Here is a 15,447-nt window from a genome sequence, read left to right on the forward strand (position 1 = left end):
CACCACCTTGGCCATGCGGTGGCGGAGGTCCAACTGCAGCTGCTGGTTTTGCTGAAGCAGAGTCTTCATATTGCTCTTCAGTTCTGACACTTTGGCTTGAAGCATAAATTTATCCTTCTGGGTCATGGACAGGTCTTCCTGCACCATCTCCAACTCAGACTTGATATTCTAGAAAAGCAAATTCAGACTCAGAAAAGCTAATGATTGTAAACACTGAAAAGATCTCAGTTTCTACGTTGGTTCTGAAGGACTCGTTCTCTTTTTGTTTGCTTGGTTTTTGTTTGTTTTTGTTTTCTGGTAATATGGATGTAACCCAGGGGTGCACTACCACTGAGTCACACCCCCAGACCTTGTTTTATTTTGAGACAGGGCCTTGCTAAACTTGTAATCCTTCTGCCTCAGCCTCCCAAGTTGCTGGGATTGTAAGCATGCACCAATGGGCCTGGCGAGGGCCTAATTGATATGGAGTGAATTATAGGATGTTTCATCTCAGCAGTCTCCTCTCCACTGTCCAGGCTGTGAAGGATCTGGTGATGATCACACCCTGCACACTCTCACCCAAACTCCAGAGCCTGCAGTCCACCTGCACAATAGCCACCCACAGCAACTGTCCCCTGGAGTCCAGGGATGGCCACCTGTAATGACTGCTGTGTCCCTTCCAGCTCCTTCCTGCCCTGCTGCTCTGTCAAGTCCAGCTGCTGCTTCAAGGACTGGATTTCTCGCTCTTTCTGATCCAACTCCCATTTGAGATTTTCCATCTAAAGGGGAGAAAAGTCACACGATCAAGAGAATGTTAGAGTGGAAGTGGCATTCTTCTGTTTGTGGTGGTTCTGAGGATTGAACCCAAGGGCACTTCTACCACTGAGTTACATTCCCAGCCCTTCTTATTTTATTTTGAAACAGGGTCTCACTAAGTTGCCTAGGTTGGTCTTGAACTTGTGATTCTCCTGCCTCAGCCTCCCAAGTCACTGGAATTACAGGTGTGCATCACTGTGTCCAGCTTCTGCACATCTTTTAATATCATATTTAGAAAAAAATTAAAACTCTTCTCCAAGTAGATGGGGCCCGTCACCTCTTGACTCTCTGTGGGCTGCTGGCTCAGCTGCATGTCCAGCTGCTTCTGCAGGAGCTGAAGCTGAGTCCGGGCCTCTGCCAGCTCTGCCTGGAACTGTGCTATTTCCTGGGACTGTTGCCCCTCCCGAATCCTGGCATAAAAAAAGGTAAGAATGAAATGACAGCGTCTTCCCAATTTGCCGCCCCACTCTGAAATGAAGCCTGCGGATCATGGCTATCCTGGAGAGACACAGAGTGTTCCTCAAAGGCTATGGACTGCTGGGTATTTGTCCAACCCTCCAAAGTCCTTCAAGAGACATGTTTTATCCACATAATCCAGATTATGGTGCTGAGTGACTGCTCCCAGCCACATAGTGAGAGGGAACTCTAGAGCTGCCAGTGTGCAGCCCTGGGCACGGCACAGCAAGCCTCTCCACATGTCTGACCACACTGCACTAGTGAGGAGCTCAGTGATCTTCCCAGTATCCAAGGCACAGTCCCAGGGGTGTGTCCTGACCCTGGACAGCTTCTGTCTTGGGAAGGTCAAGCAAGGTAGTAAGGATCTAGGCAGCCAGAGTCAAGCTTGGGCTTCCTCAGACAGGGGTCGGGTCACTGGGATTGACCCCTCAATACTTAGGAGTTTGGTAAAAGACAGGTGTCCGTCTCCATATGAGTGTGAATTAGACTTGGGTGGGGGCCCTGACAGCTCTGCCTGCACAGGATACACTGCATGCCTGGGTCACCCAGGCCCTCAAGACCAGCGGAGCTGGCCCCGCACAGGTGTGGCACTCACTGGAGTTCGTCAGCCTCGGCCTGCAGTGTCCGCACCAGGTGCTCCTTGGCCTGCAGTTCCTTCTTCACTTCACTCAGCTCCAGGGCAGCAGCCCTGAAGTGGCGGCGGTTGTGTCCTGCTTCAGCCCTGGCAGCAGCCACCTGGAAGAAGACAGGAAGTTAATGTTACCCACAAGGTACACCACAGGACAACCAGAGCTCAGCGGTGCCCCAAGCACCAGCACCGAAGTCCCACCAATCCCACGCCTGTCCCACTGCCTGTCGAAAGGCTCAGCACATGGGGAGTGGATCAGAAGAGGTTACTAGTGTCTGTCGAATTTACAAATCTATTCACAGTTCCCTTGGTAAAACCATTTGCATATTCTTCCAGCATATCCGCATGTTTTTAGTTAAGTTTATCAAGGCTCATGCATTCTGAGATCAATCTACTTTTGCATTATACCACCTAACAATAATGCAGCTACGAATTCTATTTATGATGTAACTAGTCTTCTTTCTGAAATCTCTCTGTTTTTAGAATAGAGTCAATGTTTCCAAAAAGACGAGCAAATTCTCAAGTACCACAAAAATTCATATTTTCTTTTCCAATATTTTAATTTCCTTGTCGAAGTGCACTACAAATACTTTATTTTAAAATAAAGTTTAATAAGAGCATTTATAATAGTTGGGCATGGTGGCAAATGCCTCTAATTCCAGTGACTTGGGAAGCTGAGACAGAAGGATCCTAAGTTCAAGGACAGCCTCAGCAATTTAGCAAGACCCTGTCTGAAAATAAAAAATAAAAAGGGCTGGGGATGTGGTAAAGTGCCCCTGGGGTCAATCCCTGGTACCAAAGAAAAAACAAATCAAAGCCAGGCATATATCATCTCCCCCAGCATGTTTAGTTATGGATTTCTTATTTACTTATTGATTGATTGATTGTGGTACTGGGGATTGTTCAAACCCAAGGGCTGGGCAAAAGCCCCAGTCCTTCTCACTTTTTATTTTGAAACAGGGTCTAAGTTGCCCAGGCTGGCCTGGAACTTGAGATCTCCTGCCTCAGCCTCCTGAACAGCTGGGATGACAGACACATACCACCACACACACGGCTACGATTCACAGTTCAAAGGGAAAGTGATGTGTCCTCTCCCACACATTTCTCCAGAGATTATCACAGTTCTTCCCAAGAACTTCCTCTGTTGTGTAAACACAGAGATGTACTCATGCAGGGTTGGGGGTGTAGCTCAGTGGCACAGTGCTTGCCTAGCATATGCCAGACCCTGGGTTCTATCCTCAGAACCTCAGGGAGGAAAAAAAAGAGAGAGAAGAGCAGATACGAACATACATGGCCAGAGGTCCTGACACACGGGGCATTGTCAGAAAGCGCGTGTTCTAACAGCAGAGGAAGGGTGTGACCACAGGCCTGTAGTGGAGCAAGCAGTGGTCAGCACACACTGCCGCTGTGATGTGATTTACCTGACACACCAGCAAACACACAGAGCAGGAAAAGGAGCCAGCCACAAGAAGCTGACTCCCTACAGAAAAAAGGTCATATACAACCATGTTTCCATCTGTTCCTTTTTTTTTTTTTTGATACCATGGATTGAACTCAGGGGTGCTTAACCACTGAACCACATCTCCAGCCCTTTTTTGAATTTGATTTAGAGAAAGGGTCTCACTGAGTTGCTTAGGGTTTGAACTCGACCTTCTCCTGCCTAAGCCTCCTGAGCTGCTGGGATTACAGGCGTGCGCTACCGTGCACAGCTCCGTCTGCTCCTTAACACCAACAGGAAGTGTGCTTTTTGACACTCATCATTCTATAAGAAAAACTCTTTCTAGCAAAGATCAACACACATATCTACACGTGGTGCAGGGCTGCAGGGCTGCATGGCCGTTCAATCTGACACACCTTCTACTGAGCAGTGCCAGGTCCTCCGCAGCCTGCCACAACACTGTGATGACAGCACCTCTCCCCATAGCAAAGTCCTGGAAGAGAAGCTCAGATCTGAAGAGCACCCAGGTGACTGGCATGGGAAGACCTGAGGCCATACAAGTCTGAAAGTAGTTGGGCATGGCCACATACCTGCTGCCTGAGGCTGTTCACCTCCACCTTCTCTTTCTCTAATGAGATCTGTAAAGCCTGGACGAGCTGCTTCATCTGGCGATCCTCCTCTTCTTTACGCTGCAGAACTGCCTGCACCTAGGTTGCATTGCACATGGATACACAGTGAGAGACGACTCAGGAATCCCACCACCTACAGAACCTGTGATGAAGTGCGGGGCCCTTACAGCCAGCACACACACCGTGGCCACAGTGCCTGGCCAGAGGGGGCAGTAGTGTGAGGAAGAGAGGGAAGTCCGCCTCTGGAGAACACTGCTACAAAAGCAGGAATCTGAAATCACAGAGTACGGTCACCTGGACACATTCAAGACCGGTGGGTACCATAAAGGCCACAGAAATCAGGCTATAAACACAAATGCAAGAAAGCACAGTAAGACTGGAGGGGTGAGGCCATGGCAGAAGGTTGTCACCAAACTCCCAAAACTCTACATGCTCGATGGCCGGGCACAGTGGCTCTCCGCAGTCAATGTGAAAACTTCCCTGAGACATTCAGACACCACTCCAATCCAAAGCAAGTATGCAACGGGAGCCAAGAACAGGGTCTGTCACAAGATGCAGGCAGGGCTCCAGGTATCCAGCTCTGAATCACATGAAGAGTCCGGGTGGTGTCCACCACACGTTACTACTCACGACGGGGAAACAGTCTGGCCTGCCCACAGGAGCGCCTCACAGAACTGCTGAAGCTGCACACCCACCAGGTGCCCAGTGGAGGGTCCAGCTGCACAGCCCAGTTTGCCCGCAGGCCATGCAATGACCACTCTGTGAGTGCCATGCCTCTCCTGGAGGTGCTGCAATGCTTGGATGCAGCAAGACCCTGGGTGTGCACAGCCACAGCAGCCCTCGGCATCCTGGCGGAAAAGTGTGCGTACCTGGAGATTCAGCTGGACCAGGTCGGCCTCTCTCTTGGCCAGCGCCGTCTCTAAGATGCTGTTGTGCTCCCGCAGAGCAGCACTGGACTGTCCAAGGCCTGTGAGCTTCCCTCTTTCGTGCTCTAACTCAAGAGCCAGCTTCTTATTTGATTCTTCAAGGCGCTTTATCTTCCGTCTGAAGCCTCTGGACTCTTGAAGCTGAAACACATCAGTCACTGTGAAATGACAAGCGTGGCTGGATGGAACCACTGCACACACCACACAGGAAAGTACTTTCAACCAGAAAGGGCCAATAAGGAAATAGGATGGCCTTCCCTCGACTTGTGGCCCACACGGCTCAGGGGCCAGGAGAGCTGCTCTCCTGGGACCACAGGCTTCCAGAAGTTGGTTTGGTACTGCCTCAGCCCAGGCCAAGCCACTCAGCATGGCACAGAACCAAGCGAGCTGTAGCCACACCCATTTCAGGACAGGACAGGACGTCTGAACGAAGCGCTCAACCCCAGAAGCTGACAGCCCCCTTGGACCCTGACAGAGGGGCCAGGGAGGCAGCTGTGACAGTGCCAGGGGCAGCCAGGACTGTCTCTCAGTTCTGAGTTATCTGAGAGGTTAGGCTGGGTTTCTAATGTGCAAACAATGCATTCTCGTCAGGAGTTGTGGCCATACTTAAAAATCCCAGTGACTCAGGACGAGGCAGGAGGAACGCAAGTTCAAGGCAAGCCTGAGCAACTTAGTGAGGCCCTAAGCAACTTAGTCAGACCCTGTCTCAAAACAAAAAATAAAAAGGGCTGGGGGTGTGGCTCAGTGGTGGAGCACCGCTGGGTTCGGTCCCTGGTACCAGCATTCTAACCAGGAGGCGGTTATCCCAGTGACCACTCTATTGGCACATGAGTGGCCGTGACTGTCATCACTGTCGCCAGAGTGCTGAACAGTCTGCTCCACCCATGGAAAGCAATCAAGCACCAACCAGGCCTTGGCACCCGGACGTGCAGCAGTTACCTCATCCTCCAGCTCCAGCACCTTCTCCCGGGACTCCTCTAGCTCCTGGCTAGTTGTGGCAATCACCTCCTGCAGCTCCTTCTCCAGTAGCATCTTGCTGTGACCAACGCTTTGCAGCTCCACCTCCAGGGCCTGGATCCTCTCCTAAGAGCCAGATGGGAAAGTGCATTGGTCCCTGGCCCAGGGCAGGCCTGCACCCTCTCTCCTGCTGCAGCGCCTCCAGGCATGAAGCTGTGTGGCCACAGGCCCAATCACACCCCCACAATACTTCCCTTTCAGAAGGTGTGAGACCGTTATCCACAGCACATGTATTAATGACCCCCAGGGTGCCGCTAGGATAAAGGAAAAAACCTTCTTGAGTTAAATGTTTTGAAAACAAGAAACACTGACCTGCAGTAGAGGCTGTAAATTATCCCATATAGCAGTAAGTAGCATTTGGCACAGCAGGATAAACAATGCACACAGGCTTGCTCCTGCACACACCTCTGCAGACACTGCTCACACATATGCATGCACAGCGCCACAGCCACCACAGTGATGGGCTGTTTCAAGCACTTTCCAGGTGTTACTTGGTCACCTCAGGAGGAGACTCTACTCTTGACTTTTTTTTTGCTGCTGTGCTGGACTGACGCAGGGCTTTAGGCATGTGGGAAGCACTCCACCACTGAGGTTCACCTCAGTCCCTTTTATGTTTTGAGACAACGTCTCACTAAGTTGCCTCGCTGCCTTGAACTCGAGTCCTCCTGCCTCAGCCTCCTGAGTGCAGGTGTGGCTGCTGTGCTAGTTCTGCCTTCATTATACTGAGAATCGGAAGGCACACAACCTGCCCCAGGCAGCACCTCGAGGGTGGTGGAACCACAGACTGAAGCAGATCCTGAGCTGCAAGCTGTGCCTGCCCTCAGCCACAGGCTCCAGAGACACTGAGCCCTGCTGCCCTCACCAGGTGACCCCACGGGCAGACGAGGCGGACACATTTTACAGAAGAAAGGAGCATACGATTGAACAGACGCCCCTTGATATTTTATAGAATAACTAGGAGGAGTGTTTACTTCATTCAACTGGATAAGAAAGCACCAGATTATGTGAAGTCACTTCCAACTCATCAACTCCCAGGTGGACAGGAGAATGGGAGATGGGGAAAAACTGCAGGAGGAAGAGACATCATGATGAAGACAAGATACCAAATGTAATGCAAGTAGGGATTCACTCAGCCAGAACAGAACACCTGCCAGAAAAAGCGAAAGACAGTAAGAGTCAGTGTCCAGGAGGAGAGGAACTCAGGAGCAGGTCTGGCCCAATGACTCCCCCTGCCAAGCCCAAGTGCAGTCCTGGCACGAGTGAGAAGGAACAGAACTGAGGAAGGTGACAGAGTCAGGGCTCTGTCCTATGGAGACAGCACCAAAGCCTCACACCCCTTCCCCTCAACCTCTGGCCAGAACTTCCCCTGCCCTGAGGTTGAAATGAAGACAAAGGGGTGGGCAAGGCAGGCTCACCCAGAGGAGGGGGACTGAGTGGCAGTTGGACCACCGCCACAGCCGAGACGAAGGTCAGAACATGGGAGGCAGGCTGGGCTCCACCACCTGAGCCTTCTCTTCCCCAGCTACTGGTCTCCTCTGCCAGTAGGAAAGCACTAGGCAAGGAGGTCTGCAGGACCACTCAGGGCGGACGGAGGGCAGATGACGCAGAGACCCAGGTCCAGCCACCAAGCCATTTGCAGCAACGTGCACAGGCAAACACAACCCTGAGGGGGCTGAGTGACAAGTGGGAGATGGCCACCTTCTTTAAAACCCTAGTACAGAGCTATAATCCCAGGAACCCTGAAGGCTGAGGAAGGAGGATCACAAGATGAAGGCAACTAGCAAGACCCTGCCTCAAAATAAAAAATGTAAGCAGGTGTGGTGGTGCATGCCTGTGATCTCAGACCTAGGAGGCTGAGGCAGGAGGGTCACCAACCAGCTCAAGCCAGGCTCAGTTACTTACTGAGATCCCCTCCCAACCTAGCTACACCTTGTCTCAACATAGAAAATGAAAAGAACTGGGGATGTAGCCCTGTGGTGACACACCCCCGGGTTCAATCCCAGGTACCAAGAAAAAAGAAGGAAAATGGGCTGGGAGTACGTGCAGAAGAGGAGCACCCCAGAGTGGGTTTCAGAGGAGGAAGATGTTTACGGAATGTCCTTTCCCTATACTTGGTCTTTAGCACTCTGAACAACAGGGAGGGATGTGCTGTTTACCTACATGTAGCGCAGGGTCACTGCCGCCACCACTGCTCTGGGCTCTGAGCTGGCTCAGCTCTGCATCTGCGGACTCCTTGGCAGCCAGGGCCTCCTGCAGGCGGCGGCTAAGGATGCTCACAGCGTTCTCGTAGGCCTTATACTTGGTCTTCATCTCCTTCTGGGCACTGGTCAGGTCCAAGCCCAGCCTTTTCATCTTCTGCTTCTGCTCTGTGATGGCCCTGGACATCACCAAAGAGAGGCAGAGAAGGAAATTGAATTAACCTCTGCCAACTTTCTGGCTCAGCAGGTGTGAGCAAAGTGCATTCCCGTCAACCCTCACATGCGGGCAAGGAAGCGGACCTGGGGACTTGGAGAGGCTACCTTAGCTCAACCCACCACTTGGCTCCTGTGGGAAGGCCCAGGCAAGCATGTGCCAGTCCTGGTGCAGCTACGGTGAGGGAAGGGACACCTGCACCAGGAAGGCCCTACGGAGCCAGAGAGGTAGCAAGAGCCCCCTGGTGGGATCCACATCCACCACTGTCAGACCTGCCCCCACCTGAGTAGTTTTAAAATGATCTTGTGAGGGCAAAGAAACAGCCCACTCCTACCAAACAGAAATGTGCCCAAAGTCCTTCCCAAAGATCACCAAGAAACTCAAGGTTTCATGAGGACACTACCAGCCAATAAGACACATGGCACAGGACATGCATGGAGCAGGAGGCCGCACAGGCTGCCTGGAGGTCTGAGTGCTTAGGTGACATGAGCACCAAGGTGCAAGGGACGACCGCCAGGCACCATCCCCGGGGAGGGCACAGGATGGAAGACGCTGTCACAGGAGCGCACACAGAAGGTGGAACACAAACGCAAAAGGAGAAACTTTAGGCTGGGTGTGGCTCAGTGGTAGTGTGAGGGCCGGCTGGACACGAACAAGGCCCTGGGCACCATCCCAGCAGCACAGAAATGCTCATGAATTAAAAAGGGGAGCTTTTGTTATAGATGCTTGAACATCTATAACATTCAAGTTCTGGGACTGCTCTGCAGAAAAGGCAAGTGCCAGATCACAGCAGAACTTCAGATTTGGAACTGAACAGTCCAGGCAGCCTTTACGGGACCCAGGAGACTTATGGGCCAGGGCGTCAGGGCACCCAGCCACACGTGGACTGCCTGTGCTCACGTGCACTGCTGCCACTCGCAGACTTACTTCTTGGCCTCTTGCTGGAGCTCTTCTACTTGTTTCTTCAGCTCCTCATTGGCCTCTGACAGAGCAGCCATCTGCTCTTTGTCGAACTGCAAGGACTTCAAGAACAGAAAGCATGTGAGGAGGGCACAGTTGCTCTGTAGGTCTGCCTTTGATAAGTGAGGCTCAATAGGCCCAAGGTGCCTGGCTGCCAAGTCCAGTGCACCAGGGCAGGAAGGGGAAGGCCCCAGGACCCATCCCCAGGCCCAACCAGGAACTGCTCTTTGTATGGCCTCCTAGCCTCTCCTTGGTTGGCCCTTTTGGTCTGTTCTGCAAGGGCGCGTCTTCCAGGACTGGCTCAGCCACGGCAACACAGGGAACAAGCTCCACCCAGACCTGGGCTTGATCCTGGCCTCGACCCACCTCACCCTCCACCAGACCCTAGCTGGCCGAAGCTGCTACTGTGCCCTGGGTCAGACCCCACTCCACCTGTGCTTTCTGATGCACAAGACACGACTGACTCAACAGTAAAGGGACACATCAGGCACCCTGGTCTTAGGCCTTTACATCCTGCCTGCCACGCCCCCAAACTGACTTGTCATCTCAGGAAGTATCGTCCAGCTCACACCTGGACAGTGTGCAGTGAGGTCCTCAGGCCACGCCCTGCTGACCCCTGCCTCCAGGCTCGCCTGTCCCACCACCCAGTCACCCTCACTCACCAACACCATCGCTCAGGAGACAGCCATGAAGAAGGGGCCACTCCAGGACACCTTCAATCCTTGCCCTGCCAGAACTCAGGATCTCTACAAGGGCTCCCTCCCATCTTTCTACCGAGCCCTGACTTTGTGCAGCTCTTGGCTCAGACAATAGCTACCCACATCCTGTCTGTCACCTCATCCTGCACCAATGGGACTCATGCAGTGTACCTTGCCTGTCCCCTTCATGTGACAGCACAGCTTGGCCTTACCTGGACTCACCTGTCTGCCCTGCCAGGATGATGGCAAGAACTCTCGGAGGTGGAACTTGCTCCAGACTATTTATCTAAAAGACCTTCTGGGCCAGCACCCCAACCCCCATGCACACGCACATTCAGCTGCACCTCCACCACTCAACAGAAGCTGCCTGACCAACTCTGCACACCTGCAAGTGCACCTCCATCTCGTCGCGCTCCTTCTGCACTGCCTGGAGGTGCTCCTGGAGACCTGCCATCTGCTGGTGGGCCTGGGCGGCCTCCTTCTGCAAACGGGAGTGCTCCACCTCCACAGCCTTCTTCTCCCCGTGCACCCTGATGAGTTCCTGCCTCAGTTCCTTCATCTCTGCATCCAGCCGCTTCCTTGTGGCCTTTAGTTCACTGATGAGCTGGTCTTTGGAGGTGGCGTCCCGCCGGTAAGCCTCCACCATTACCTGCCAGATGAGACTCCAGCTATACGCCAGCAATCAGATGGGGTCTTCTCCAGGGGTCAAACTGGCTTAAATAAAAACGCTTGCCATTTACGTAGGGAATAACTCCTCTGAGCTGGAGACAACATGCTGTGCTCAGGAAGACACTGCTAACTGAGGCACGCCACTGCTTTAAGCACCAGGCGATGCCCAAGCCCTGACAAACGTGGGCAACATGAGGCATTCTGTGGGCTTCCTGGACAGCTCGTGTATCTCCGGGACGCTGGCAAGTTCTTCTCCCTTTGGTTGTGTGCCTGGTTTCTGACAGGCATCTCTTTGTGACACCGCTTACAACGCTGCTCTGAGGGGTCTTCCTTTCTCAGACCCCTTGGGGTGTCTGGTGCTCCGCAGGGAAGCGTGGAGTCAGAGCCGCCCCTCCAGCAGGGGTGCGGGCTCTGACAGAGTTTGTGTCCCGTGCCTATCAGGTACACTTGACTTGTTTTTTTTTGGGTGCTGGGGATCGAACCCGGGGCCGTGTGCTTGCAAGGCAAGCACTCTACCGGCTGAGCTATCTCCCCAGCCCCTCGACTTGTTTTAATGCTGGACATGGTGTGAATTTTTCAGAGCTATCCAAGACAGCAAATGCAACCTGGTGGTATCGCAGAGCACACACCATTCTCTGAATGATGTAACAGGGCACCCTGGCCGCACGGCGATGACAGGCACCACAGGTGACCTGCGGGGATCAGACCCACCTCACCACAGGCCAGGCTGACTCTCAAGAGACTAATAGTGGAGAGAAGTGCACTCAGAGGTAGCAGGCACTGCAGAAGACGAGGAGGACCTGGAGCCTCCCTCCCGCCCTGAAGCACACAGGTCTCAAGGACTGTGGTTGATGCTGGTCTCCCCTGAGGAGACCCGAGTCTCACCTTCTGCTGAAGAAACTGCTCCTTCACCTTCTGCATCTGCTTCCTCAGGGAGGCCATCTCCTGCTGCAGGGTCTCTACCTGTGGGACAGGTTTGCAGAGTGGCCTGTGGCTCCAGGACCTGCGTCCAGCTGCATCTCCTAAGAGCCAGCTCCCCGCAGAGAAGGCTTTGCAACCAAGGGCTGATGGCCCAAGGGTCGCTCAGAAGGTTTGGCACCTAAATAGGAGGTGAGGGAAGGGGCACGAGGGGATGCTCTAGCCCAGGTGTCTGTGGGCCCTTTCTGGAGTGGCCAGAGAGGAAACATCTTCAGCTTTGTGGTCATGAGACTGCCATAGCTTCTCAGCTCTGGTCTGGCAACATGAAAAAAGCCACAGACAGTGCATAAAGGAATGAGCAAGGCTTATTCCAGTGAGCCTCAACTTACAAAATGAATGGCAGGTGGGTTTTACGGCAGGGTTCTAAGGCCCCCAGGCCCCAGGACTAGCCTACCCTCACCACCGGGGGGCTTCTCAGGACTGTACTTTCAGGAGCTAGACCCGCCCTCTCAGATGTGCACATGGAGATCCCCAGGATTCAGAAACCAGCACAGTGCTGGAATGGAGCCCAGGGCCTTGGGAAGGCCAGGTGAGCACGCCACCGCCAGGCCACAAGCCACCACAACAAATGCTCCTGAAGCAGCCACGTGACATGGCAGGAAGGCTCCTGTGGCTGGCACGTGACTGAGACCGATGATGGAGGACCAGTCTGGGGTAACGGGCTCAGGGATGTGCTCCATTCCCTGCAGCCACTCTTCCCTGTCATGGGAGGTCGTGAGTTTATCCCCAGGTACCCCCAGCTGCTCAGAAACGTCACTTCTCTACTGTGATCACATGCCTATGGCCCTGCAGCAGTAAAGGACTGGAAGTAGGCACAGGGGGGGGGAGTCAGAGTCCACAAGCCTCAAAGCCCCATGTGGACAGAGTTGTACCAGAGGCCAAAGGGATGGCCAGCTCCTGGGCAGGCAGTGGCTGGGAGGAAGCTCTGTTTCCCAGTTGGGCTGCCTGGGGTCCCCTAAGTCAGTAAGGAGACTTGAGAGCAGCTTCCCACTGTGCCGGCAGCACCAGCCTCTGGGAATTCATCACCATCCAAGGGCAGCCACAGGCAGCTCTCAGTAGCAATGCAGGTAGAGTCCCAGCATGAGGAAATCTTGTCTCATGCTAGCTCAAGTCACGTTACCAGCTGACAATGAAGAATTCTGTCACCCTTGAGGGAAAGGTACCAGGGATGCCCTCTCATCCGCAAACCTTCCGCACTAATCCAAAGAGAGTTATCCTGAGCTGACCTGACCTCCTAGCTATCCCCTCTGTGCCTAGTCCCAGCACTAGATGCCCCAGGTATGTCCTGCCCACCAGACTGCTCTCACCCACCAGTACAGCATGGTAGAAGACCCAGGCCTAAGTCAGTCATACTACTGCCTGTCCCTCCCCACACACTATCTCATGCAAAGAAACCATGTTTCCTGCAGCTTCTCCTTGAGCCCAAGTTCACGACTCAGCAGAAATGGAGGTTCTTGGTAGACTACCTTCATCAGCCCCAAACAAAACTCAGGTGCCCAGATCCAGCTTCTCCATGCTCAGCAGCGAGACCAAGAGCAGGCAGAGAACAAGCTACTGGCATTCTTTCACATGCCATTCACCCACATTTATGAAAGAACACATCCAAAGAAAGGACCAAGTAGTCAACATCAGCTCAGGACATGACGGCAGTGGACTGGGTTACCTGACTGGATTTCACGGCCAGCTCCTGTCTCAACTGCTCTAGGTGTCCCGAGGTCTCTTCAGTACCTTCCTCTAAGCGTCTTGCTTCCCGGTCCAGACCCTCCTTGCCACTCCTGGCCGCCTGCAGAGCCACCTCCAAGACAATCTTCTCTTTCTGCAGGAAGTGGATCTCGTCCTCCCTGGAGGCAGCCTCCCCCTGCAGCTCCTCCAGCCGCACCTGCAGCTCGTCATAGCGCGTGTGCAGGTCATCAAGGGACTGCCCCCGGGCCTGCAGAGCCTCCTGTGTGGAGGTGAGCTGCCCCATCAGCTCCAAGTGCTCTTGCTGCAGGGCTGCCAGCTGCTGGTCCCGCTGGTGCAGAGTCAATTTCACCTGCAAAACGGGAGGCAGATGTGATGGCTCTCTTCGTCCTGCTCCAAGAACTTACACTTCTTCCCTGGAAGGACTTAATTCTGGTGGTCTCCTTGAAGGGCGCTTTTTATGGAAAACTCTGGTGAAGAACATGAGCAGAAGCAGACCCACGGCCACGCAGGCAGCAGCAATGGTCTGGTGATGGCCCTTCCCACACACTCAACAGACAACTCAAACCTGTTGCCAGTGCGACCCCACGGCCACTGTGTGAGGCTGGGCCCTGTGGGAGGTCTCTCTAGGCCTGGGGCCCAGGGTGGCGGCCACTACTTGCCTGCTCCAGCTGCTGCTCCAGAGATGCTGCTGCATCTGCCACCTTCTGCAGCTGCTCCCGCTCTCCTTCAAACTCCTCAAGTCTCCTCTGCAGGTCTTCCTCCACCATCGTCTTTGCCTCCTGAATCTGCACGAAGGCTGCTTCTTGATCCAACATGTCGGCCTGGACCCAGGAAACAGTTGCATTTTAGAGAGCAGGAAAACCTGATCATCAGCAGCAGACCAGAAGCCCCACACTTTACAGGAAAACCCACTGCCCCATGAAAGGCCTCTCATTTACATCTCTGTCCTGTCTACACGCTACAAACTGAGAGGTTAACACACTGGCCCTCCCCATGAGGCAAAAGGCTCCTATCCCAGCTGGCCCAGACTGACTTGAGAGAAACAGGCAAACAACCCAGTTTTAAGAACTGGGATCAGAGCTGGGTGTGTTGGCACATGCCTATAATTCTAGCGACTCAGGAGGCTGAGGCAGGACACAAGTTCAAAGCCAGCCTTAGCAGCTTAGTGAGGCCCTAAGCAACTTGGCGAGACTTTGTCTCAAAATAAAATATGAAAAAAAGGGCTGGGAATGCAGCTCAGTGGTTAAGTGCCCCTGGGTTCAATCCCTGGTACCAAAAAAGAAAAAAAAAGACATGGGATCAGCTGGTTGTGGTGGCAGCACATAAGTCCCAGATACTCAGGAGACTAAGGTAGGAGGATAGCTTAAGCCTAGGAATTCAAGATCAGCCTGAGCAAAACAGCAAGACCACCCCCCTCAACATCTCAAAAAAAGAAAAAGAACTGGGATCAAGTGTTGGGTGAGCCTCCCAGTTGCTTCTCTCAGGGGGACAGGTGGGTGGCACACCCCTCCTCTGGAGTGCCTTGCAGGATGTTCTCTTTGGCAAGATGGCTGCTTGACACAACTCAACAACAGAGGGAGAGAGCAGGAACCATGCCCCAAGTACGACATTCAGATTGGACTGACAAGACCTGACATCCTAGCACGATTTTTAGGGGAAAAAAAAAAAGACATCAATTCATGACTCAAAAATGCTTTTGGTTCTTTTACACTAAGTCCTTAAATATTATGGCTAACTTGATAGGGTTCTCTTCCATCATCCAAGGTGAATGGGCATGTGGTCCACAGGGAAAAGGGTGGATGCCCAATAAGAAGAAGAGGAGAAGCTGGATGAGCCACAGCAGCTGCTTCCTGCATGACCACAAAGGGTCAGAACCGAGGCAACCTGGTGATATTTTCGGCACAAAATGACCAGATGGCGCACGCTGTTCTCCTGCTTTAGGTTTTCTAATAAGGAACTCGAGCAGGCGTTACTACCTGTTTTATACAAAGGAAACTAGGCTCACAGAAGTCAGAGCACACCCTAGATTCTCACAAGTAAGGAATCTGGTCAAGACCACAGCCAGTGCATTTCCCACACCTAGGGAGGCACGGCCATGGGGGTGCAGCAGGTGGGAATGCCTATCATCACCCTGCTTTGAAACATTCTCCACACAGTG

General features: G+C 53.1%; 1 protein-coding gene across 7 annotated transcripts in view; it reads right to left on the reverse strand.

The window, feature by feature from the left end:
- Positions 1-15,447, reverse strand: part of GOLGA3 (golgin A3) — a 42,123-nt gene that overhangs the window by 3,411 nt on the left and 23,265 nt on the right. For all 7 annotated transcript variants that reach the window (XM_079149409.1, XM_079149410.1, XM_079149411.1 and 4 more), the window contains 13 exons: positions 13,949-14,110; positions 13,270-13,638; positions 11,514-11,591; positions 10,345-10,608; positions 9,229-9,323; positions 8,050-8,266; positions 5,812-5,955; positions 4,816-5,013; positions 3,908-4,024; positions 1,847-1,986; positions 1,073-1,205; positions 636-758; positions 7-168 (listed from right to left, as the gene is read on the reverse strand). In XM_079149409.1, coding sequence (XP_079005535.1) covers positions 7-168; positions 636-758; positions 1,073-1,205; positions 1,847-1,986; positions 3,908-4,024; positions 4,816-5,013; positions 5,812-5,955; positions 8,050-8,266; positions 9,229-9,323; positions 10,345-10,608; positions 11,514-11,591; positions 13,270-13,638; positions 13,949-14,110 — 2,202 coding nt within the window. The remainder of the gene's footprint in view (positions 1-6; positions 169-635; positions 759-1,072; positions 1,206-1,846; positions 1,987-3,907; positions 4,025-4,815; positions 5,014-5,811; positions 5,956-8,049; positions 8,267-9,228; positions 9,324-10,344; positions 10,609-11,513; positions 11,592-13,269; positions 13,639-13,948; positions 14,111-15,447) is intronic.

Source organism: Sciurus vulgaris (genome assembly GCF_902686455.1).
Source record: "Sciurus vulgaris genome assembly, chromosome: 8".
NCBI lineage: Eukaryota > Metazoa > Chordata > Mammalia > Rodentia > Sciuridae > Sciurus > Sciurus vulgaris.